Source organism: Pygocentrus nattereri, chromosome 12 (genome assembly GCF_015220715.1).
Source record: "Pygocentrus nattereri isolate fPygNat1 chromosome 12, fPygNat1.pri, whole genome shotgun sequence".
Classification (NCBI taxonomy): domain Eukaryota; kingdom Metazoa; phylum Chordata; class Actinopteri; order Characiformes; family Serrasalmidae; genus Pygocentrus; species Pygocentrus nattereri.
In genome coordinates, this window is record NC_051222.1 from 21712760 (window position 1) to 21739765 (window position 27006).

General features: G+C 40.3%; 1 protein-coding gene across 6 annotated transcripts in view; it reads right to left on the reverse strand.

Annotated features, from left to right (window-relative positions):
* sh3pxd2aa (SH3 and PX domains 2Aa) overlaps window positions 1-24025 on the reverse strand; it is a 158535-nt gene extending 134510 nt beyond the window's left edge. For 3 of the 6 annotated variants that reach the window (XM_017698994.2, XM_017698996.2, XM_017698992.2), the window contains exons 1-2: window positions 23099-24025; window positions 2924-3004 (exon numbers count right to left, since the gene is read on the reverse strand). In XM_017698994.2, coding sequence (XP_017554483.1) covers window positions 2924-3004; window positions 23099-23170 — 153 coding nt within the window. In that variant the 5' untranslated portion in view covers window positions 23171-24025. The remainder of the gene's footprint in view (window positions 1-2923; window positions 3005-23098) is intronic. The other 3 variants (XM_017698995.2, XM_037543540.1, XM_017698993.2) reach the window with 1 other exon arrangement.
* Between the last annotated feature and the right edge of the window lie 2981 nt (window positions 24026-27006).

Sequence of the window (27006 nt, forward strand, 5' to 3'; positions counted from 1 at the left end):
AGGGCACTGAGAGAGAGAGAGAGAGAGAGAGAGAGATGAGCTGGGCTCCAAACCAGTTTGAGGAACAAAAACCGTTAACACAAACAGTGTTTCTCTGGGAATCAAAACATAATCATCCTTAAAGCACTAGTATCTAAGATTTTTTGCTAAAATTAAAAGAGGTAGCATTACTGGGTCAGGAGAAAAATATGGTGTGTGCAGGGCTGTGAATCAGCCCATAAAGCCTAAAATAATCATTTTAAAAGTCAGAAACATCGGGTCAGATTTTGCTGAAGTTTTTTGGAATATGTCATACATCTTTATATTTATATAAATAGTGATAAAACAGAAGTTCTTCTATTAGGCCCTAAAGCTGCTAGAAATAAATTATCACACCTAATGTTGAATCTGGCCGACTTCTCAGTCACACCTGGTTCAACAGCTAAAAATCTTGGCGTTATCATAGATTCAGATCTAGCATTTGATAAACACATATCTAATGTTACTAAAACAGCTTTTCTACATCTCCGTAACATCGCCAAGCTAAGAAATGCTTTATCCTTACATGACGCAGAAGAATTAGTACATGCCTTCATTACGTCAAGGCTAGACTACTGTAATGCGCTACTGTCAGGATGTTCTAGCAGTAACTTAAATAAACTTCAGCTAGTTCAAAATGCTGCAGCCAGGGTCCTTACTAAAACTAGAAAATTTGACCATATTAGTCCAGTCCTATCAGCTCTTCACTGGCTTCCAGTCAAATTCCGCATAGACTATAAAATTCTCCTGTTAACGTATAAAGCCCTACATGGGCTCGCTCCTGAGTATCTGAGAGACCTTATCTCCTATTATGAACCACCACGATTACTTAGATCACAGGGTGCTGGCTTCCTAGTAGTTCCCAAAATTCAGAGAAGCTCTGCAGGAGGAAGAGCTTTCTCTTATAAAGCGCCCCAACTCTGGAATAATCTCCCCGATAATGTTCGGGACTCAGACACAGTCTCAATCTTTAAGTCTAGACTAAAAACTTACTTGTTTAGTTTAGCTTTTGGTAGTTAATGTTAATTCCCTTTAGATAAGGCTGCAGATCCAGGGGTTCATGGACATAGTGAATTGTGGGTAAACTGAGATGCTGGTGCTGCTGTCACTCACTACATGCAGTCACTCAGGTTTGTGGACGGTGGAGTGGGTGAATGCCAGTGTCTCAGGGAGCCTCCGTGTCTATGTTACCTTCTGGCTCTCTCCCTTTAGTTAGGCTGTTATATTCAGACCTGCCGGAGTCATTAGTCACACTCTGATAATTTTTTACATTTTCTGTTCTTCATAAATCCAGTCTAAACTAATTCCTAAATCTTTCCTTCCTCCGAGTTACTGACTGTCCACCGGTCCGGCCCAATACTGATGGATGTCCCACCCTCAAGTCCCCCTGTCCCCCTGATTGACCAGACTGATGGAAGTTTCTGGAACGCAGCTTCTCCACTACAGATCACATCCAAATCTATATGAACTCTAATTGTTTCCACTGTTGATTATACACACCTGAATATATTAGAACTGCGTGGATGTAAAATTGACTTTTCAATGTTTAACTTATAAGTTGTCTGACCAGTGGTAGGATGGTCCCCCCTTTAGATGTGAGTCTTGGTCCTCCCGAGGTTTCTTCCTCCTCCAGCTCTGAGGGAGTTTTTCCTTGCCTCAGCGCTCACGGGGGTTCTGTATATTCTGTATATTCTGTATATTATGTTCAGTGTTTTGTCTGATTCTCTGTGCTGTGATTCCCATTTTTGTAAAGCTGCTTTGTGACAACATCAGTTGTAAAAAGCGCTATATAAATAAATTTGATTTGATTTGATTTGATTTATATTTTACCGTGACACACACAGGCTCAAAAAGAAGGTCCAGCTCAATGTTTAGGTCTCAAAAGCAAAAGCAACATTATACTAGCGAAGATTTCATGACAATAGTAGATACTTCACTTACGTCCTCAGACACGTCCTTAGACTGAGTTCTCTTCATGGATGAATGGATTCATCCATTTACAGGGGTCAGAAGCACAACCGATGTTACAAAATGTTCTTCCACATGTTGCAGTTACACATTTACACAGAGAGGTTTCCAAACCCTCAAATAATGGTGTAGCTTTAACTATTCTTAGTGATTGGTTTGCTAACTTAACAACTAACACATTTTATTTTTTGCAGCTAGCTGTCTGCACACTTTAATGCACAATTACTGTTCATTTGCTGAATTTAACACACAAAATGAAACCTAACATATGGCCTGAGCAAAAGTTACGGATCATGTTTTATTTTACATTTGATTCTGTTTTATTTTGTTTGATTTCTAATATGTTAAACTGAGCAAATAAATAGAAATTGTGCACCAGTATTTGCAGGAAAAAAGGTTTATTTGAAGTTTATCTTATTTTCATTAGAAAATCTAAGATACGTGTAATTTGACTGGGAGTCTTCAAACTTTATGCCATCTTCATGGAGGTAAAAGCACAGACACATGCTTTATATAGAAGGGTGTTGCACTGTTGATTAGGTCCACGTCTTTGGATGAACAGTATGTCTCGCTTGCTATCGCTTACCATGTCATTCTCTAGGCACCGCTTCAGCCTTTTTGACCACAGCTAATTCAGCCGGTAAATCTAGCTTACTGTAAGAGTTTTCTTTTACCAAGCAGCACATTGTGAATAATTATGTTCTAATTATGAAGTGATTTACTGATTTAAATGAAGAAAAATTTCACAGCCAATGTCTGTGTGAATATGTTCTTATCAACACAAATACAGATGCAGAGTCTAACAGCTAATAGGTACAACGTCTTTCTGCTCTAACATTTTCTATTTCATTTCTGAGCCCTGGTGCTGAGAACAAAAAACAGAGAGAGAGAGAGAGAGAGAGAGAGAGACATTAAATAGAGAATATATGATTTTTACCTGAAGGTCAAAGAATTTGCTGTATCTCCTGTAGATGATGTGGGATGTGGAGTCAGAGTACGTGACATTGATGAGATACACCTGTGAAGAGAATGCACATAACGTGAGTATGGAAGCTTCAAATTGTACTGCACACATCCATTACATGCTCACTGTTAACTCTCAGATGTCGGGATATTATGGTAACACTTACTGCTTTATTGCTACACATTCAATTTACATCACTGTTTAGATCACATGTGTCAGGCTCCAGTCCTTGCAGGCCAAAACACTGCAGACTTCAGCACACTGTCTCATTGAACACACATGATTCAGCTCAAGAGGAAATTAGCAAGGCCTGCATAAACTGAATTCAGATCATTAGATGACAATAAACGCTAATCTCCACAGCACGTTGGCCTGGATGACCCTCAGTTTCACATGCCTGGTTTAGATCATTTAAATTTTCTGCAAAACTGCATAATTAACTACACAGATGGGTTTCAGGCTCCATTTCTGGCTTTTTCCTTTTTTTTCTTCAAAATAAAAAAGGCAAAAATGTAGAGTGTGCAATTCTTTTTACAAACATTATAAAATGCACAATGATATATATGATATACATACATGATATGCACCACAATATTATTTTTCTGAGATCTGATCAGTTGGAACAGAAAAAATAGAACCTTCTGTGCCCCACAATAAACCTACAACCAAAATTTGACAAACTTTTTTATGAATGTTTATTCAATGTTTCACAAACTGTACTGCACTAAATCCAATTAAACAGAGCTAATTATAATCTCTTTGTAATTAAGCATGTCTTTGGTCAGTGTTCTTTTAACATTAATCACATCCATAAGCCCAAAAAAGCATATTATAAAATTTTTTCATGGTAATGCTAAAAGATAATCATATTGGCCACCCACAATATCACAATCACATTAGTATTGACTGATAATCTATGAAAAAAAAAACATTATCAGCATAATTATGTCTAGATGTGACTGATATTTCAAACTGATATTTAATGATGTATTTATTGTACTTTAAAACAGCCAAATGTTTAGGCAATGCTGGGCTGCTGTGCAAAACAATACACAATTTATTGCATTTCTAAACCTACAGAAATACATGTTCTATTTCCTTGTGGTGCTAATCCAGATGAATGTGCTCCCAACTTTGTAAATTTTGTAAAAATTGCCATCAGCAGATACACACATGACAAATATTGGATGCTGGATGTACACACATGTATGTAAACATATGCTTTCTTCTACACATTACTAAAGCATCATCAAGCCACGTTGGCTGCACTCTCTTAATAAGCACAACGCTGAGGGAATGAGTTTCCCATAAACTTTCAAAAACAGGAAGAGCCTCCTACACCCATCCCCTTGTCTGCATAAGTCCCCCAAGGACTTCGATCCACACAATCACTTGTATTACTATCTTTATTAAGGTTTTTGTGATTGCACTACAAACTAAGAACTATATATTTTTCATTATTTTTTCAAATGAAAACTCAAAACAGGCAAAGTAAAAATGTTACCGCAACAGCAGAGGCCATGTTTCACTAGTAGTTTTACAATCTGAAGCTGGATTAACACAAAGTAGACACATACAGAATGTCAAACATTTGTATGTACCTCAATATGACCCTTCAAACCATCTTTAGTAGTCCAGGCTGAAGCCCAAGTTGCTATGAACTTGTTCAAACAGATGGACCTTTTTAACAAATCAACAAACAGGAAACTAACAAAAGCAACAGCAAAGTGGAAACCTAGAGAGACTCCCTGTATCAATACCAGCAGGCTACAATCATGGAGCAGTTGAACCATTGATTGCATGCACGATATGCATGATACATACACTCACTGGCTGGCACATGCAGCCACTGTTGCTCTCACTGGACGCTGGAGGTTACAACCTTGTTTGTGTTATGGAAATCATATGATTTTCTTTTTCAGGCTCATGTGAATTCTGTGTTCACATGTTGAAAATAATGTTTTTTAAATTGCTAAAAGTAATGAAGCTAATTAAAATGGATAGAAATCTTGCTTCAAATAGGAGCAAATAAGACAAATGTGATTTATCCTTCAAAGTACCTGTACGCAATAATGTGTCTCATGTATCTAGATGAAACAGGATTTTTCTGAGCCTTACCTTCATCTTAACCTCAATACCTAAAAGAAACATATTTGCTTTCCAGTGAAATATGTAGCTTTTCTAAGAAGCCATTTGTTAGTCTTGATATTGTAGGTTACCCTGTTTGTCTAGAAGGTCAAGACATAGTTTGTCCTGTAAATGTAGAAAAACAAACCCTCCACACACAAAAACACATTACACGCTGAAGGGAAGTAGTCTCTGGTGGTCAGTTCGGGGCAGGCCTTTCCCAAAGACTCTCAAACTAGAAGGACTAGCGCCAACAACACATTGTTCTGTTGTGCTGAATGGGCCCCAGAGCCACGGCACATTACAATCAACAACAACCATGACATCATCCACTGCTGACTGTGGAAGACGGCTGAAGCAGAACAGCAAAACAGCAGAGGCGTTCAAACTCCTAGAAGTTTCCCTCTGGAGGGTTTAATTAAGTGCTGCCTATTCACCCCACTTCACTCGCCATGTAATTGAGGAGGAAGGGAGGGGTGCTTTCTTTTGATCTTATAATTAAGGAGGCAATTCAGCACCTCTCTCTTATTTAAGACTGTTTAGTAACAACATTCATATTCATTAGTTTAAACCAAGCAAGAGGGACAGGCCATATTTGAATGATATCCTGATATTTGATATATGATACTTAGCATTTGATAAAATAGCAGAAAACATATATTTAACAGAAAATTACAAAGAAGCCAAAACACCTGAGTATAATAAACTATATTTTCAGTATTAACTGTGTTAGCCCTTTGTCTTTATTATAGCTTCCATTCTTTTGAGAAGATTTGAAGAAATCTGCAGGGATACTTTGTCGCACCTCCAAAGTTCAGTCTTAGACGTTGGTTGCATTTTCTGCTTTGAGATCCAGGTAATCCCAAACATATTAAATTATGCTGAGGTCGGGACTCTGGGGTGGTCTATTTTGTTTTCTCAGTACATTATCTTACAGCTACACCTCCACACATGTGTTGAGTTGCCTTCTTACAGTGGAAGGGTGGACAGAAACATCTGTGGATGTTTTCAGATCTGAAGAAACTCTCAAATCTCTCATCTCTCAAAGATGAAAGCTTTAAGTGCTGTTTATCTGATGGTGACCGTGTTGGTGGTTTACCAGGTCTTGCACAGTTGTTAGTCCCATTTTCTCTATAACATTTAAATATTTTATTTTATTTCAAAACTCCAGTTTTGAAAACTATTGTTTTTCGCTTCTTTTCCTTTGTGTTTCTTGTTATGCAAGTGAAGCATCTTCTATATCACTGTTGTCGGATCAAAACCTTGTATCTCCAAAATAGTGAATTTACAGGAGAAAGAAAAAGCTGAAATTACTTTCAATGCAGGTCAATGGAACCAGACTTTTTTCCAAGTAATTTTAGGCCATTTCTTTTGAACCATTCATCATGAAATTTATACATAATGTAAAGAGCAATAGGCATTTGCAAACTATGTCAAAAGCTGAAAAACAACAAAAATGGAGATATAAGGTTTTGTTCCGACAGCAGGGATATCTAATGTCCTCAGAAATAACTCCAAATTATTACCTTATACTGCATAACTTTTTTGACTGGAAATGAAAAAAATGAAGGGCGGTCTTAGAAAATTACTGTAAAAAGCCAAGAGCCATTCATCTGTGTTTTTGAAGTGTAGGCATGAACTTCATCAATACATTTTAAGCATTTAAACATATATCTTTATGAAAAATATACATTTAGTCAAGTGGAACCAAACCTCTGATTGGTACAATGTACATTCGTGATAAACGTAGTCAGTACAGAGAAAGTATAAAAACAGTTTGTTTTAATAACACAAGCTGACATGTTTCTCTAGAACCTTCATGTACTAAACCAGAACTTTCACAACCTCTACATTTACTGCTGAGTTACACTGCAGTTACTACCTATATATTTCCTCTCACCATATGGTTAAGATTTGCAAGCTAATGTTTCGCCTACACTGGCGACCTGTCCAGGGTGTATCCTGCCTTCCGCCCAATGACTGCTGGGATAGGGTCCAGTACCCCACCCCCCCACCCCCCGTGACCCTGACGGAGAAGCGGCTTGGAAAATGGATGGATGGATGGATGGATGTTTGGCCTACTGTGATGTTCAAATGTGAAACAATCACATCATACTATTTGTAACACTGCAGTTGGGCTGATGCTGAAGACACTTTCTGGCTCAGGTTCCATCCATATACATTCTAAAAAGGCTAACCTACATTTCTTTGCCAGACAATGAAAAAATCTAATCAGTCAATCTACACAAGAAAGCCAAGTAAGAAGCCAATACGCATGCTGACACTGCTTTCTTTCTTTCATATTGCTAGAACATATTCACATTTACATGCATTGTACTTCCCACTGATCTCAATGTCTACAATTACAGGTCTGCATAGCATATGCACAACTGTAAATCATTATCAAATTACTGGTGTTTACAATACTGATATTACAGTGCAGAACACTGTAATATGTTTCAAAAAATCCAATAGTCTGTGTGTGCTTTGATAAAATAACCGCAGCCACATGATCCAACATATGCCTACAATTTTGCTTAAACTTTACACATACAACAACATTTAAATATACAGTATCTCAAAAAATGAGTACACCCCTCACATTTCTGCAAACATTTTATTATATCTTTTCAAGGGACATCACTATAGAACTGAAACTTGGATATAACTTAACATAGTCAGTGTACAGCTTGTATAGCAGCAAGATTTACTGTCCTCGGAAAATAACAACACACAGTGATAGATGTCTAAATAGCTGGCAACACAAGTGAGTACTTGTGTTGTGTACTCACTTGTGAAATACTGTATTACAAGGCTTATAACGATTGTGCTATGCAGGAAAATCATTACAATATTATAATATAGACTTTAATATTATTATATCATATTGTCCATGTTGTGCAGCCCAAGTTTGATACTAAGACATATGTAACCATCAACTGTAGGTATTCTAATAAACAGAACAGTCCTTCAACACATTATAACAAACCTCATACTGACAGGACTCCAGGAAAGCAAGCAGAGGCAGGAATAATATAAAAAGCCATTCACGTTGAGCACCAACTCATTAAAAGCAAAACTGAAAAAAGTAATTGTCATATTTCACTGAAATGTGGGACAGTTGACTGCACTATAATACAGCACCCGTGACAAGCATGAAAAGGAGCCAAGCAAACAGCATATTACACAATTTCTTTCCAGTGAAGAAACTTATTAAATCTCAGTACTACTGTAAACACTAAATATCAGGATATGTGGTGTATCATGGAAACTTCTTGGACTATCATGATATTTTTACCATATCGCCCACCATTAGTATCTGTTCACTAAAATGTAATACAAGCCAATTCTAAAAATCTGTGCTTTATAAATGTGTAACACTGAAACCGATATTTAATACTGAAACTTAATATTGGCCAATTTTATCCAACAAAAGATAAATCAGTCAGGCAATAAACACAATTCTTGAAATATAGTCGTGTTTCATTGTGTGCCATGACAAAGTGATAGCATCTTCACCATAAACAAAAATCAGCCTTACAGAAAAGTCTATCAATATCTTTTCAACATATTAACTACGTTTACATGCACTTAACAGCCCCAGCAAGTTCTTAGTCAAAAACAAAAGCTGTATAAAAGTCTTGTCCATTTAGTCCAACTTACATGCACGCAAGTTTATTCACACATTCACATCAGTCTTGCTTTTTTGTCTTTCTATGTAAAAATTGAAAAATGTTGATTTCTGACTAAATGTTTAGCGTGTCAGCTTTTCCTCTCTGCAAAAGCCTGGGCCCTTTCTTTTGTTACACGTATTTGTTTTGGTATCTAAAAGTTGTCACCACCACTACAAAATGCCACAAAAGCTCCATGTGCGAATCAGTGGAGTGAGCTAAGCATTTTCTATTTTGAGGAAAACGTCAACCTGGACTAGGCTTTAATCAAGACAAGATTAAACTAAATAATGACAATTGATTTATGCTGGTTTAATGATCATAGCTCAGTTAAAATAGCAGTCTTGGTGCGCATGTGAATGTAGTTAGCGCAGCATCGATATTTTGAGCATAACTGAGTAGTCTACAGCCAAAAATACCCAAAACCACACTGTTCTCTCCCTACTAACTGTTCATCTTAGTGGAGGCTCTTCCAGCCACCTACAATACGTTTCATCAACATATGAAATAGGAGCCCTGTCCAGTCTGACCCCAGATCAGCAAGCTGTGCCCAGAATTGCCCAGCATGTAAAGTAGGCGTCCTGGTGACAGATTGTCAGACTGAGCCTGCAACCGGCGGTCTCCAGTGAATTAGCCAACATGATGTAAAGTATAGGAAAACAAAGGAGAGCAGGAACAAAGACAATGTGGGTGTATGTGTGTGAGGACACGAGAAAGTGTGAGAGAAAGATGGTGACGTGACGTATAAGAGCAGTTGTTTCTTCCTTAACGACACCAACAGCTTTCTCTAGCCAGCCTGCTAAAAGCCCAATTGCTGCTATTATTCTCTATGGCCTTGCTACACAAAGAGGCAATGGCTACTGTATTATCTTCAAGCCTCTATATACCCAGCACCAAAAACAACACACTTAACAAACACATCTCTGATCCTCAGGCGAATCTCGAAATAGCTCTGTTTGCCTAAAGGACTTTATTAAGGCCTGGAATTTTGAACCAAATGCAAACATAGCTTAAGAACTTAAACCCAACCCAATCTCACTCACCACGCCAAGGTTTGAATCAAAATTTGACCTGAGGCTGAAATACTTGTGTCCAAACCCAGCCCAAACTCGACATTCCCAAGAACAGTGCCTGCTAAATTACACTTGAGCATAGGGGGACATTATAATGCCCTTGTAATGGCCTAGTTAAACCTTTAGTAGCTGCCAGTAAAATTAGATGCTCATTACAGCTTTACTAAGCAATAACTAAAATGAATTATGCATTTTAAACATTTAATCACTTTTATTTGTGCATTACACATCATAATCCTGTGCATAACCCTTACCTGAGCATTGGGCCTGTAATTAATGTGTTTAGAAATGGACTCTGCAATGAAATACTAAACTAACGCAGAGCAATTCGATTAACTTTACACAGGCTAATGCGATGCTTTCATGTTATTCTTATGGATCTCATTGGACCTCTTTGCCAACAATTGAAATAACTTCAGAGTGCCACACTACAAACCATTTAAGGTAATAAAAGTTGAAAAGGATGTTATAGCAGGGTGGAAACCTAACAAACAGCTACTGAAAGCAGTAGTCAGGCTCTGAAAAAGCTCAACATGAGATATTATTGCAACAGAGCCACATTTCAGAAATGGTGGCCCATCCTGAAAAAAATGAGTGAGAATGTTCTGGTCCTAACAGTCTTAATACAAATACAATATAAAATTTAATTTACACATGGAAGATACAGTTAGGTGGCAAAGCCTGTAAGGTGCGGAAACGGCACACCTGGTACAGATAAGAGAGACGTTATGACGGAGGAGTCTGTTAGATGCCATAGATACTTCCTGAGGGAGTACTGTGTCATGTGCATGACAGTCCCCTCTCTGTAAATGTAATGGTGGGAAAAGACCTTCACAGAACTGAGCTCATCCAACACACTGATCACACCAGTGTGTGCAGTGCAGCTATTCAAACAGATACCAGCTTATCACACAGTCAGTCACAGCAGGAGAAACACTCACTCAACGAGAGAGAGAGAGAGAGAGAGAGAGAGAGAGAGAGAGAGAGAGAGAGAGAGAGAGAAAAGACAAAAAAAAGAGAAACAGAAAGAAAGAGAGAGATAAGAGAAAGAGTAAAAGAGAGAAAACAGACAGAGAGAACAGGAGAGAAAAAAAGCTAGAGAGAAAACTACAAAGAGAAAGTGAGAACCCAAGTGAAAGAGAGAATGACAAAGAGAGATATGTACAAAGACAGGGAGAAAGAATAGGAAAGAGAGAGGAGACAAAAGAAAAAGAGCAAGAAAGAGAGAAAGAGAAAAAGATAATAAAAGAGAAAGATGGAAAAGAGAGAAACAGAGAATGAGAAAGACAGACAACTACAGAGAGAAGGAGAACAAAAGAGAGAGAACAAGAGAAGGAAAGAGAGACATGGAGGGAAAAAATGGAGAGAAAGAAACAGAGAGAGTGAGAGAGTAAAATAGCCTATACATATGAGTGGGGAGAAAAGTGGAGTATTGTATGTCTGAAGGCTGCAGCACAAACTAACACATGTAGATAAAACCTGGAAGTGTGAATTCATGACTAAATACTTTACATAAAGCTGCGGGAGTGACTGCTCTGCATTCCTGCTCCCCTCCAGCACTTCATTTCACAGTGGAGAACAGCCGTGTTCTGTAAGCATGTAAGAGACAGACATGTGAAAGCTCTCTCTCTCCTCATTGGTCGACCGGACCATCCTCATGGAAACCAGAGGGGGAAACAGCATCGCTTAAATGCTGAAAATATCAGCCACTGCCCAACTGCCCCGCAGAGCAGAAATAGAACAGCGAGGCTGGACACTGTTCAGTCAGTCAAGCTAAAATTTGATCCAGGGTGGCAGCCTAAGATATACAGTATAGTTTACTACACAGAACATCTACAGCTGCAGTCTGAACAGCGGTCGGCCCGGTTTAGAGTTTTCTAAAATACAACACCCAATTTTCTATGCAGGATAAGAAGTGTGAAGGAGGGGGCTGGGCTCATGTTGCCCTCCTTTTTAAACTTTACTCTGAAGCTACATATAATAAAGAACTACATTTAGGACTCTACAACTCACACTGCAGAGAATCCTAATCTAATTTAATCAAGCAAACTGTAGTCTTCAGGTGTGCCGCTGGATTATAGTTGGAACTAATCACTTTTGTATTACACAGTGCTGGGCAAAAGTTTTACGCATCTGACAAAATTATATTGAATAAGTTATTTAATGGGCCAGTTTGCATTTATTTGGACAGCAAAACACTAACATTAAATGGATGTATGTCAAAGTGTTCATTTAACTATTTATGTTAAACTGTTAAGTTGTGTAAATTGTGTTTTTACAACTGATGATACACGTATTGCCTCGATAAACAGTTTTAAATAATTTGCATAGGACTTTAGCGCAGTACTTCATCAAAACATCTGCTATCTTGGCAACTTGGTGGGTTAAAAACTGTGAAAAGAACGTTAACCTAACAAAAATGGCTTCAAAAATGACTTCAAGAGCACTACAAAGACATTTAGGCCCCATTCCAATACTTTTTTTTAAACATGCCCCCACAAATTTCAAATACCCTCTGGGATTTGCGTCATACCTACATTTTACAAGAGGAAGCTCATGGCAGAAGGGGTGGAGGGCACAGCGAGGGGCAGAATGCACCAGCCCTTGGCTATGTTAGCCTCAGTGTGGTTATCAGCTAGCTATTCAAATTTTGCAATGCAAAACTTCTTTAAGATGCCTAAATAGAACCTGTGCTTACAAACTTAGTGTAGAACAGTGGTGCACTGCCTTTCTTTATGGTGCTGTGGGCCGTGTAGTCTTCTAACTAGTAAGTTGTATCACAGATGGAGTAGTTTGTAACCTAAAGCCCAGCAAATCAAATGATATGCTTTTGAAATATCATTGCGGGGTGGTTGTAAACAAGAAATGCATCAAGCTGCTATGATTTCTGGGCAGGGTTTGCTGCTAAAGTCGACACTCGTGTTCGCTCAATCCCTCGCTCATCTGAGGGCTCATCCAACACCCTTCACTTGAGCTAATAAAGCGATGGAACGTTGTTGGGGATTCCCCTGAAGAGAAATGACGAGGCCAAGTGGACGAGGGGATGTTTAAACCAGTTGAAACAGGCATTTACTGTGAGACTTACTGGGATTCCTGCCCAGCATTACCTTTATGCTACACTTCTGTAAATTAAACATCGGCGATTAAAACACATCTTCTACGCAACCGCAATATAACTATACTGTGCTCAACCGTAAAGACCAACCATTAAAAAACATGAAATCTTTTCTCAGACAATGGAAACTTGTGATGTGAGCTCAACGGCACAGTATGAAGGGTGTCAAAGCTTCCAACAGGACAGTCGAAAATAGCCAGCAGCCACGTCTGAGTCACAGATCACACACACACACACACACACACACACACACACACACACACACACACACACACACACACTCATGGAACACTCACACTTACACACATTATCCATAGATGGAGTAGTTAGTCCCAACACGTACAGCGCTAGACAGACTAACCCTGCAGGAGAGAAAATGTGCCTGTAAATCTGAACAAAAGTCTTTGAGTCGTTTCAACTGAGCCTTTAATTTTCTGTTCTCACTGTATCTTCACTAACACTGGTTGCATTTGCTTATATGTGCACTAAAGCAATCAAAATGAAGTACTAAGGTTAGGTATCACACTTGAGTCACATAATTCAAATTCACAAGTCAAAAATAATTTACATGAATCCAAATGCATTCATTTGTAGCCAATCAATTCTTATAACATGCATATTGAGAAAAAAGTCACCATCTTAATGGCTTAATGCGAAAATGTGAATCTTTTTCAACAAATCTTGTGACCGATGTGTCATATAATCAGTTCCTTCTTAAGGCTTCTAGTATATCTACCATGAAGTGTTTGGAAACTACTACAAAACAAATATGTAAATAAGTTATTAAATACGTAACAGTGTTACACATTACATTAGTTGTGGTCAGTTTTTGACATCAAAGGTGCCAAGTGCAAACTCAAACCACACAAAGCAGAACATAAATGTAATTCATTTTATACCTAACTAGATCATTAACTGTGTAATTCTATTTAAATAGTTTAGCAAAATGACGACAATAACTCTAGACATCCAACAGTTAAACTGGTAATCGACATCCAGCAATACTTTAAACCTAATGCATCATATCACACTGAATTATTCTCCAACACTCCTTCCAGAAACGCCTCCAGTGTATAATGCTGCAGTTTTTAACAAGGATTCACCAGGATCTGCGACCTAGCTAACTTTCAGTTCTGCAAACTTGTTCAGAACATGATATCAGGTTTCAGTTAGCACTACAACTTGCCGAGCTTGTACGCTGTTCATCTCCAAAACCAATGAAAAAAGCAGCAAAAAGCACTCTAGAAGGGGAAAAACCTGGACACACTGTACAGTAACAGTCACGGTGCTTTGGAATGCTCGGAAACCTACTGATTGAGCCAATCCTTACCATACATGGATATTTTGGCTTTCAAAAAAGCCAGTTTTTATCAAAACGCCAATTTTAAGACTCCAGGGTTTTAGGGTTTCATTTCTCTAAAATGAAACGGAATTCATAACCATAAACATGAAGATTACAAGAAGATGCAGATCATGTATGACTACTCATATAAAGCTGATACTGAAAAAGGATGGTTTTGTTATATCATAAGCAGCATTAAATTATCATACGATACCTACTCCTATGACATAACACCTTAAACATGTTTTCTTCACAAATTTAAAATCTGTTAAACACCAATCATGATCACTACAATAGAAGCTGATGTCTGACCATCATTCAAGAACTGTAGCTACCCATCATTACAGCCACCATTACAAGAACCAGTAGGTAATCTTCACAGTTATGACTAGACTAAGCAGTAATGTTTTCTTATTCTTACAAATACTTGTAAGACTGGGCTGTCGAGGCAAAGACTAGGCCTGTTCATCGCCAAAAAAAGACAGAATCTCCATTTAGAGGGTAATGTGCTCCAAACAACTTAATGTGTCCTGAAAACTTTTTTCCCCCAAGAACCAAAAACTCCTAAGCATTTTCTAACAAACACTATCAACTAACAAGAGACCATATGCTGCTACCATCTGTTTTCAAGCACTAATTCTCTTAAATGTGCTTCTTCTAACAATCATCAGTAGCAAAGTTGTTGCATTATAACAATCAAATTAAGGCCTGGTGAAAATTTCCACGAAGGATGAAAAAGTGTGTGAATGAAAAAGTCACCCGAGTTCATTTTATTTCCTGAAGAAAGCGTAACAATGGCAAAGGCACTTTTCTTGGATTATCAGAGAAGACACTGAGCACAACAAAACATCAGGGAACGGATGGTATTCAACATCTTACACACTTGCGCTCTCTCCAAAGTCCCAGATCAAAGAAGAAAGCCTTTGTTTAGAACTTGTTTCCAATTAGGAGCAGACACAGGAGACAAAAGTCTTATTCATGCAGAGCTCTTCTGGCATGGTAAAGCAAGAAATATGGGGCATAAGAAATACTTCAATATGGTTTGATGTTGTATGAATTGATGTATCAAGCACTGTTGCCAGAACATGGGCAGTACAAAACTAACTGATTAACTTGGAGCATCTCATATTCTTCTAAAAGTTAGTATTATTAGACTTCTACAAGCCCATTACAGACATTCAACTTCCTGAACCTCTGACATGATTCAAAGGTAAAATCGCATTTCATTCTGAAAAAGAGAGAAAAGAGAAACTTACGGTCAAGAGCAGTCCTCCTTCCTTCAGATTTGTCTTAAGAAATGAGTCGAGGAGCACTTTAGCAGATCTTGGTGGGGCACGAAACCAGCAGGCCTCACCACTAAGAGCTCTGAACCCCGCCTAAAGACGACTATTTAAAGACTCGTATAAAAGACTACCCTTCTTCCATATTCTCAACCTAAATGTTTCCATGCCCACAAACCCTCAATCCATCGAACAATTATAGGATGATAGTGGAGATCTGCAATGTTAGAACAGGAAACCTCCCCACATGGGTATAAAATCAAATCGGGAAGTGCTGACTTTTCCAGAAAATGCTATTTAAGTATACACACTTCTAGAACAGACTATAAGACGGATTAAACAGAACCAGCTTCTGAGTTCACTATATTGTGATTTTTTTATGTTTCATAGAATGAAACCACAGAAACACAGAGAGGTTACATGTGGAACAATTAAAACGCTAGGCTTGGATGATCGTCACAATATCAACGGTCTTGGTCAACGATGTTTTTCTTGCAGGTAATGACTGGCAACTTTATTGTTCATCCAGCTAGCAGGGGATGTTCCCATGTTTTAGGGATGTTCAGCATTTCAAATAATGTTCCTATAAGGTTACGTGTTAACTGAGGCATAACATTTGAATTGCAACATTTGGGTGATGTTTTAAGGATGGTGACAGGACTACAGATCATGTTACATGACGATGTTTTTTAGGAACGTTCTCGGAAGAACATTCCAGGAACAAAAAAAATTCCCAAATAAAATCAAAACGTTAAGAGATCAGATTCGGATAAAATCAGCCATTATAGAGGTGTCTGCAAAGTGCAGCAAGCAAAACATGAGAGTTTGAGATGGAAGGGATGCATAATTATAAAATTGTAGGGGTGGGCAGTAGCAAAAATATAATATCACAGTGCTAGTTTTTCTGAGGTTTGATAAGTTGGAACAATAAACACTGTCATAGTGTCCACCCCCATAAAATTCCCTAACAGGATATACTAAAAAAAAAGTCCCATCAGAGATGTTGAAAAATGAATATTTACACAGGCCTGTGCAGCACTGTCACTGACTTGCCCCGATAACTCCAGCTCTAAACGCTGAGGCAGCAGAGTGCAGCAGACGAGTCATCACTGTTAGCTTTCAGCTCCACTAATGCAGACGGGCCCACTGCTAATAGCATTCTGGGAAGGGGACTTCCTGCAGGAAGCCATTATCTAGCTAATCATTAATTTCATGATATCTAGATGAAGGAGCTGAAAAAGATGAAAGGGAATCACATTAGTCGCCGTGATAAACATGGTGGGAAAAAAAGTCAGCGGATGAGTTCGTGGTGATGGAACGGCCCTTTAAACTTGTGTGGGAGTATTATGGTCAGAAGACCTTTGTCTAATGCTTGCGCCAATTCTATCACATGCACTCTCCGCCCTTTCTTTTGGTCATTTCCACTTTACGGATGACCTCTGGTTGCCCCCTTCACCTCCCTCCTGGACACATGCACACGCGCTCCTGGTACAGGAAGTGAAGCCTGAGCACATAGCATTTCCTGGAGGAGCGGAGACGAAAATGTGTCGATTCAGCGTGCGCTTCCTCCTTCCAACCTTCCAGAGTCGTTATGTTTAACTCCTCGCGCTCCAGGTACACATGCTGCAGTTTCATCTAAACTTTACAAGCAGCTTTCTCAAGTGAAAAAAAATCTAATGTACATGATGATCATGTAATGATTTTCTGCTTATCCAAAAATTGTCAATAAGTCAAGATGTGGACAAAAATATGTCACATACCTACAAACAGTAGAAGCAGTTGGTCTGAACTTTCGTCCATCTTTATAGACAGCACGTCATACAGCAGGTCTATTTGAGATTACTTAAATGGGAATTCAACTGATTTTCCAAGATGTCTGCATATTTCAGTGGTTGAGATGTAAACAAAGTAACACAGAATGCTTTGATGTGAAACGGTTCACTGTAGAGAAACGTACAAACTCATATTTCTTTACAGCGGTGGTGACAAGAACCAGAGGTTGTGATGCATCTACCAGAAATATAGACATTTTATTTACAATCCAAATCAACCTGTGAACTACTTGTCATCTGTTTTCATTTTAATACACCCTTTATGGGTTTGTAGGATATGTTGTAGGATAAAACGTAATGTCAAAACCATCCTAAAATGTTTTTCTGTTTTATAGAGTTTTATAGACCTTAAACTCTTTGAAAAGCCACATTTTTGCTCATTATGTATTGTGAGCTAGGTTTTAGCAAAAACACAAACCATCTAGGGGGCCCTAGGGATCGGTTTGAAGACCTCACTGAATATTAATAAGGATGATTTTGTTTATTTTCAGAACAAAAAGAAACTAATTTGTGCTCTTCAAAGTGCACATAAACATGAACTATTGTTTAATCTCACTCCTCAGGTCTTGTTTTTGTTTTTTATTTCTTTCGTGTTACTGGAGTTTCGGGGGGCCTCCACAGACACTTGTGCCCAGAGGCCTCGCAAAACCAACAAGCAGAAAGTTTAACTGCTACTACTAACTAGCAAGCGTCCTGCTGCTAGCAAAAACAATATAAAAGCTTTTTGTTTAGGTCATGATTTCAGTCCGTGAAATCATACAGACCCAAGCTACTCAGCGACTGCGGACACTAATCCTTCATCCGCTACAACTGTTATGAAAGCCTTTTTTTTATTTTAATTGGTCAGCACAGAAAAAAACACTTTTTGACCACTTTGAGTTCAACAAACACAAAAAGGACACCAAAAGAACTTGTAAAAAATGTCTCTTCCATAGAAAAATTGCACCACAGTCCTAAAAAACCACTAACTGTGTTATCTCCCTCTTAGGCATGCAGATTGCATAATGTTAATTGGTACCAGGATATAAACTTCGACATTAACCCTGTAGCTGCTGTACAAAACTAAAGAGGCAAACTTCCACCAAACATGTCTCGGGTGGCTGGTATTGGTCTCTTGGCCTATAAAATGCCACCTCATAAATGTAGTTTATTCAACTAATAATCTTCATTCCACTTCACAACAGCTTTGAAATTTTGGGAAATGAATCCTGCGCATCATGAAACACAGCAATCAGGTAAACAAATCCGATTTATGGCCCCAGACTTGAAGAAGAAACGTTCATGAAAGGGTGAATAATAACAAATATTAAGGGTGCTGATTTATGATCATTCCTCATGTGCATATGAAGGTACAGATGAACAGCGAAAGACTGATCCAAGATCAGATATGCAGATTCTAGTAATGCGCACACTGAACCTCATTTCTCTGAGCCCCACAATGGTTTCCCACGTCGCCCACAAAATGTCGCTACTGCCATGTATCATAACTGTCACATGATGTAATCATCTTGCCCTGAAAGCAATCCCATCCACCACCCCCCACTCAACAAGCTCAAAACAACTCAGGCCCACAGGCAACGGCAATTTAGCAGCACAAGATGTCTTCTTGGACAAGGAACCAGCAGGACAGAGAGGGGAAAAAAGGAGATATAAGATGGGGAAACGAAAACCAGACGATGAAGGAAAGGACATAGTAAGAACTGAAGCTGCTGGTCAGAAAGTGAGTTACAAGGCCATAAAATGTAAAAGGGTTATAGGATGGCTTGAAGGTTTCTTCTGAATGCATTCAGATACATGGTCACTCAAATATACAAATTCGTCTTAGTGTCTGTTTTAATCAGGTGTCAGATTAAGTCACGTGCAGCTTGGAATAAAGCAAATGAAACACACTGCTTATCGTTCACAGAGAATTTCAAGACACAAGTAGCTGATGACGTGTGTTATTCAACCTGAAATTAAAACTGACCATTTTACAAAATGTCTTGTTTTCTAAAGTGTACTAAATTCGCCCACTACTGTACGCCAGCAGGCAGGGGAGAAATAAAATGAACCAACATAGAACAAATGCTCACATAAAGACCCTCCATCATTCCTCACTTTACTTTAAAATATGCCGTGTCACACACACACTAAAACAAACGAGAAATCACCTGAACAATTAGGTATGTGAATGTTAAACCTTCAATGTTTTTGTTTATATGCATAACAGTACAACAAAAAACATTAGTTAAAAAACTGGAAATTTGAATAGCAAAACCACTTCAAATGCTCGTTCCTAGAATGTACCTGATCCTTTGTGTTGGAGCTGGAGCTGGTTTCTGAAGTGATAAAGCAATAGTTGGAAAGAGAAGCAAAAGCAGTGATGACAATCACAGAGACTTTGAGAAGAACCAGAGCAGAACAACTGGAAGGAACTGTAAGAACTTTCAGAGGCTGACAATGGCTCTCTCTCTCACACACACATACACACACACTTCTTGGACATGAGTGACTCTGATGGGCCTTGGCACAGACAATGAGAGAGCCTTGAGAACACAGCACAATGACCTGAGTAACTCACTCACGTCACAGTAGTGAGTAATTACTAAGGTTCTCTCACTCATGCATACAATACTTGTCCTGCTTCCCTTCCCTCCAGGCAAAATCTCCAAACAATGGACAGTCAGTGACTAAAACCCTTTAAAATCCGTGCTGCTCACTGTTGGAGCTTGGCCCTTGGCGCTTGAAAAGACTCAACTTTCCACCACACATATAGAGCACTGCCTGGGTCTGAGAGCCTAATAAGTAAGCGACCCAGTCGAGACGCTATTCTGACTGACATTTTATGGGCTTATTTAACAAGGACTTAACAATGTCCAGCAGTGAACTCTGTTAAACTTGGAGCAGACATAAAAACCATCAGGAGCTGAGAGGCAGCTTTAATAAGCAGCAAAAGCATATTTAGATGTCTGATTCATATCTCTCCTGTTGTGTGTATGTGTTTGTGCTTGGTAATCCACTGCATAACCCTGCTGAAAACACAGCGCTTTAATGGGACTCTGAAGCAAATCCTGTATGGCAAAGCTAGCTTCCTGTCTGGCAGCAGAACTGACGCACTCAATCTTTCCACTCCTCTACTCCCTCTCTTCTTAACCGACACAGTTTGTACAGCTTACTAACAATGTCATAGCCACCATGAACATATCCTTCATCTTGTCAACTGCGCCTAAAACTGACCTGAAATCAGCACTCATCATACCTGACATATCTTTAGTGTATCTTCAGAGTTTTCAGCTTTGTTCATTTTAAACCCATTAAAATCTGCCAACAGAGCAGTCAGAACAAGAGTGCATCCACGTTAAGCATAGGAAAATGAATCAGCATGTGGAACTGGATCTTCCTGTGTTTATTAATATATAAAGACACTCGATGTTGCCTTTATCGTTGGATGCACTTTGATAGTTTCCGAAGGAAGCAAGTGCTCATGAGAAATGGAATTCAGACCACTAAGGCCCTTGATTTCTTTAATTGGCGGAACAATGAAGGCAACTGAAGAGTGCTTGCTCAAAACAGTCGTCTGTAACACAAACAAAACATAAACCTACAAACTTAGCAGATTCGCCTGCATGTATAAATGAAGCAAAATAAAGACGACAACAGCGTTCTCATAATTAAAAGAGAAGAGTAGATTAAAAGGCCTGAAAGATCCACTTTTTGCCTTGAACTAAAATGCTTAAAAGAGGCAGTGTGCACCTGCCCAATCCACATAAAGGGAAGTGCAAGTTTAAGCACAGTCCAGCTTCCTAGGCAGAAAAGAGGAAGTTGGTTTTCCTCTAGGCAGATCACTTCTTTGGGAATAAAACATAAAGGATATGGGTACACAGGCCCTTCCTCCTTCTCTCACAACCTCTACTCTTCCTCTCCTTCTCACAGGATAAGCATCTCCAGCTGTTTCACAGACGCAGCGAATGAGCCTGCTTCTCTCTCTCTTTCCATCTCACTCTCTCTCTCTCCCCTCAAGATAGTTGTAGAGGTCCATGTGAAGCCGAAGGATAAGCCAATCAAGATTCTTCTCACAGTCTCTAACTCTATCTAGAGAGAGAGTACGGAGAATACAGAGCAAAAAAGAGAGCCCAGCAACAGCAGCACTGGTAGAAGCCACCAGTTTCCAAACTGATCATAGATCAAAAAACTGATGGTAGGTGCCGCCTGACTGCAGCCACAAACCAAGAAGCATGCTACCAGACTCAAGTATTCAAGTCATTTTAGCAGAACTTTTGCAGATTTTTTCCAGCTCGCTGAAGGTCTCCTGATGCCCATCATTCTCCAAAAAAGCTACTTCAACAAAGTGAACTACGTGAATGTATTCAATGCACACTGAACAAAGCAGTGTGTTCAATTTACATGATTCAAATGTGAACAAAGTTTCCATGTAATATGCTGCATTCATGTCAAAATGTTGACCCTGTGTGGACGTAATATTTGGAAACAATTCTGAAATAAATCCAATGCCTCACACTTTTAACTGCAGGTGAGCATTTCATCAGATTGGTTTTGATTGGAGCTTCATCATTTCAGCTTCAAACCTTATGCCTTGATGCTTCACGATCAATATCTCACATTCTGATCAAGCGCACAAGAGCCTTTCTCATGTCAGATCAGCTCAAATCAGTGTCCTCACACCTCACCTTGGGTTGGAAATGCTCATTTGACAGTGCTGTCAACAACTACAACTGACTGTGTCTCAGTCTGAGCATGCTGTACAGGACTGAAAATCATTTTCTTGTCTTTTTGCAGCACCTTCTTTGATGCATACACAAATGTTGCACTACCTTTTGCCAGTGTAACCACACTTATCGGGCCCTGTAGCTCATGGATCAGCAGTTCTGGTCCATGAAGGCTGGAGTCCAGCACAGTAACTTCCCTGCTCTAACCCTCCAACTAAACACGGAAGTTAACTGATGAGATGAATTAGGTGTACTAAAGCAGGGAAGTCACCAGACTACATCCCTGAAACTGAAGACCCTTAAAGAACAGCAGACGTGCCCAATCTTGGTCTGGACATCTACCTCCCTGGAGTGTTCAGATCCAACACACCTAGCTTTGACATTCAGATTCCCCTGAAGGCCTTCATTACCTGGATGAGGTGGGTTAGATTTGGGTTAAAGCTATGCTCTTCAGTGTGATCGCTCTTTAGGACACCCCAGCACCACAGGGACCAAGTGCAGTGACATGGGCTAAAAGTAGTCCAACATTTGGCTAAGCATCAAGGAGGATGCAGCATCTTCATTCGGCAACATGCAGCACGCTGTGACCACAGAACAGTCCACAGATGAACAGTTACTGTCTCACTCACGCCTGTCAAAGCTGTACGCTTAACACTTGCTGAAACTGCAACACACACGAAAACATCAGCCTGCCACAGCCCCCAAAAGCGAGGGGTGTAACACTGCCCCCCATGTGGGCTGTAAAAGTTGACGCGTGGACGTTTCTCACGACCTTCATCACTCGCGTTTCAGAAACGCGCATGACGTCATCCCCACCGATTCACTTCTCCACGGTTTTCAGCTTTCCGCTCATCCCAGCTTCTCATGCCGCCTCACTAGAGACATCGCTTGTCTACCTCACGACTGCTATGCCCGAATATCCGGGCCAGAACCTGTAACGAAAAAAAAACAGAACACAAAGGCCGGCCAGGTAGAACCGAGCTGTATTACAGGCCCACTCACGTAGTGTTTGGAGGGGTGCCGTCTCTTCTCCACGTCCACGACTTTCACGTCCAACACGGTGCGGAGCTGCATTGCTGGACCGGAGGCGTCTTTCACGACTGGAAGAAGGGAATAAAGGCTGAATATCCCCTGAGAGGTGTGAGGTGTAGATGATGTTCCCCTCCTCTCCTTGTGTGCGGGACCCTCACGAACAAACGTGGCTGAATAATCCCGCTGCTCTCCTCATGAAAACGCCGTTCGTTTGTTTCCCTCCGGGTTTCCCCCCCTGTGGAATATCAGTCCCCGCGTGAGCTCGTGTGAATAAGTAAAGCTAATGAAGAGACACGGATATCGAGCAGCCCAGCAGCGGGGGACGGAGGCGGGGGGCTGGAGGAGGGGGTCGAGCTGGAACTTAGTGCCGTCTTCTCACACGACGCGCAGCAGAAACGACGGAACACGCACAAAATCCATTTAGTGGCGGAGCGGAGTTGGCCGCTCTCCTCAGCTGCGCTGCACGCGGGTCTCGGTGGAACCTTCAGAACATTCGAACCTTCAGAACCGCAGCGCTGCTTGTTGGCGCGTGCGTGATGGAAACAAAAGAGCCAAGTTGGGCACGTAGCTCCTTTAGCACGGACCTAGAGCGCGGTTAGAGCCGAAGGAGGCTGGTTCTCGTTTAAATCACGACGCTGAGGCTCGCCGAAAAGGCTCGTCAGGCTTGGAGTGAACGGACTCTCTCTCCCTCCCTCTCTCTCTCTCTCTCTCTCCCTCTCTCTCCCTCTCTCTCTCCCTCTCTCTCTCCCTCTCGCAGGGCAGTTATTGTGGAGCTAATGGGCCGGGCTTCTCTCTGCACAGCTCTGCTGATAAGGAAGCCTCTGAAGGACGGGGGGAAATTGTCGGTACCAACATCGTCTTCCTTCGAGTAAGAGAAGATAACGTGCGAGTTTCCTCTCAGAGCAAGAAAAAAAACTCTAAGCTGGTTTTCCTGCCACCTTCTCTGTAGCCTTGTCCAAAATCCACCAGTGTTAGTGTAATGAGGGTGACTCTGAGGGCTGAGGTAGACCGTAGAGCAGCACTAATCTTACATTAAGTGAAATCTAGCCTCATTGAAAGCCCACTTCTGCCTCATGAACAGCTAATCCGTTCCCTCGTGCCAAAAAAGTTGTCGAGCTACAGTCGAATTGACTCATCAGTATTTATTAGACAGGTTATCTGCTGCCAATAGGGTGGTAGTACTGGAAAACTGCATGGATACAGATGTGCTCATGGACAGCTGTGCCTGGATTTGTTTATACTGCCTCCCTGTGGCAAAGATCAGACCTCACGTTTTCAGATTTCTTTGTATGTTAAGCTACACACGCGCACACACACACACACACACATATATATACATTATATTTCCAAAAGTATTCACTCAACTCTTATATAACAGCTTCAGCTCTACTGGGAAGGCTTTCCACAAGGTTTAGGAGTGTGTCTATGGGAATTTTTGACCATTCTTTCAGAGGCGCATTTGTGAGGTCAGACACTGATGCTGGACGAGAAGGCCTGGCTCGCAGTCTCTGCTCTAATTCATCCCAAAGGTGTTCTGTAGGGTTGAGGTCAGGACTGTGCAGGCCAGTCAAGTTCTTCCACACCCAACTTGCTCATCCATGTCTTTAAGGATCTCGCTTTGTGCACTGGTGCACAGTCATGTTGGAACAGGAAGGGGCCATCCCCAAACTGTTCCCAAAAAGCATGAAATTATCCAAAATCTCTCCGTCTGCTGAAGTATTAAGAGTTCTTTTCACTCCTGAAGAACCACCCCACACCATAATCCCCCCTCCACCAAACTTTACACTTCGCACAATGCAGTTAGACAATTATCATTCTCCTGGCAACTGCCAAACCCAGACTCATCCATTGGATTGCCAGATGGAGAAGTGCGATTTGCCACTCCAGAGAACACGTCTCCACTGCTCTAGAGTCCAGTGGCGGCACTTTATGCCACTGCATTCAATGCTTTGCATTGTGCTTGGATGCAGCTGCTCAGCCATGGAAACCCATTCCATGAAGCTCTCTACACTGTTCTTGAGCTAATTTGAAGGCCACATGAAGTTTGGAGTTCTGTAGTGATTGACAGCAGAAAGTTGGCGACCTCTACGTGCTATGCGCCTCAGCATCCGCTATATATATCCACTGTTATAATACCACTGACATTTGACTGTGAAATATTTAGTAGTGAGGAAATTTCACGATTGGACTTGTTGCACAGGTGGCATCCTATAATGGTACCACACTCAAATTCACTGAGTTCCTGAGAACGACCCATTCTTTCACAAATGCCTGTAGAAGCAGTCTGCATGTCTAGGTGCCTGGTTTTATAGACCTGTAGCCATGGAAGTGAATGAAATACCTGAATTCAATGATTTGGATAGGCGAGTGAATACTTTTGGCAATATGGTACATTATATATATATATATATATATCGCTGCTGTCAGAGGAAAACCTGTTTTTGCTGTTTTTCAGTTTTTGACATCATGAAAACATGAAAACGCCTGTTACTCTTTACATTGTGTGTAAATTCCATGATGGACTAAAAGAAACGACCCAAAATGAGTTGGAAAAACTTCTGGTTCCATTGACTTACATCAAAATTAAAGTAGGTTTTTTCCTTCCCCTGTAAAGTTACCATTTTGGAGATACGTGTGTGTGTGTGTGTGTGTGTCCATGTCCAAAAGTTTGTGGATACCATTTATTAGTGAATTCAGTTGCATTAAAGTGAGCTCACTGCTGACATAGGAGTTCCAATGCACACACAGCTTGTTTAGTCTCCATAGAAAAGCTTTGACAGTAGCACATAAGCCTTAGTTCATCATATCCAATGCTAAGTGTAAGCAAGAGGGGTATGAAGCCCTAGTTTTGAGTTGTGGTGCAGTGGAACTGAATTTTCTAAAGTGATGGAGCACCAATATCTTTGAGGTAAGCTGGAGTGGAGTTTGTGATCCAGAACAATAAAACATTCACACTTGACTTACATTAAAAGGTATGAACACTTTATATCAGGAGTCACAACCCAAATGTTAAGAAGAGACATTTTGTCCTTTCAACAAAAATCAGGCCACCTCAGCAGCCACAGCATTTAATGCCCAGCGTGTCTCAGCGTGTGTGAATGTCCTAGTATAGGCTAAAAGTTCTAAACGAGAGCGCAGATTTTGCCCTGCTTTAAGCTTTAGCTCAGCTACAGCCGCTTTCCTCCCGTCTCCACCAGAAAACTGTTCCTCAGAAGTAGAACAGCTTATTGTAAAATGTCTCTCATCGTTCGACTGTTTTATGAGGCTGAAGTCTTGTTCAAATTTTTCCTTAAATTCTGACTGGGGTGCCGAATGTAAATGCGGCACCGTTTAAGGTGGAACGGGAAAATCGAAAGAGAAGCGACTTCAGCTTCACAAATTCTTAGTGTTTGACAGTCTCGTCGCAGATTTAATGTTCCAGGAAACCAACTAAGGTGCTTTTAAATGGGAACAAGTCTCCAGATGTTTGAGCTAAATCTCTGCCCTTTCGTAGCTACTGGCCAGGAGAGACTGTGTTTCTAAGTGAGAAACGGGGCTTCGCACAGTGACCCCTGACTCTCTACAACACGACCAAACCCGGAGTTCTAAACTCACTAAAGAAAACTGGCAGGACGGCTGTACCATGTGCTGCGTGGACATCCATTATCACAGGATCGTGTTTCACCATAACAGCACATTTTATTGCAGATGAGTGGCAGCAGCGTCTCATGAGCTAAAGCAGTGAATGAGAGTCTTCCAGTTCATTCACCACATCACTTCAGTTTGATTTATTAATAAAAGATAAATCATTATCATTACAAACGCTTTGCTTTAAAAATACCAAGTCGTCTCACAGTTAGAAAAAGAGATCCTGTATAGAAAAAAAGATGCATCGATAA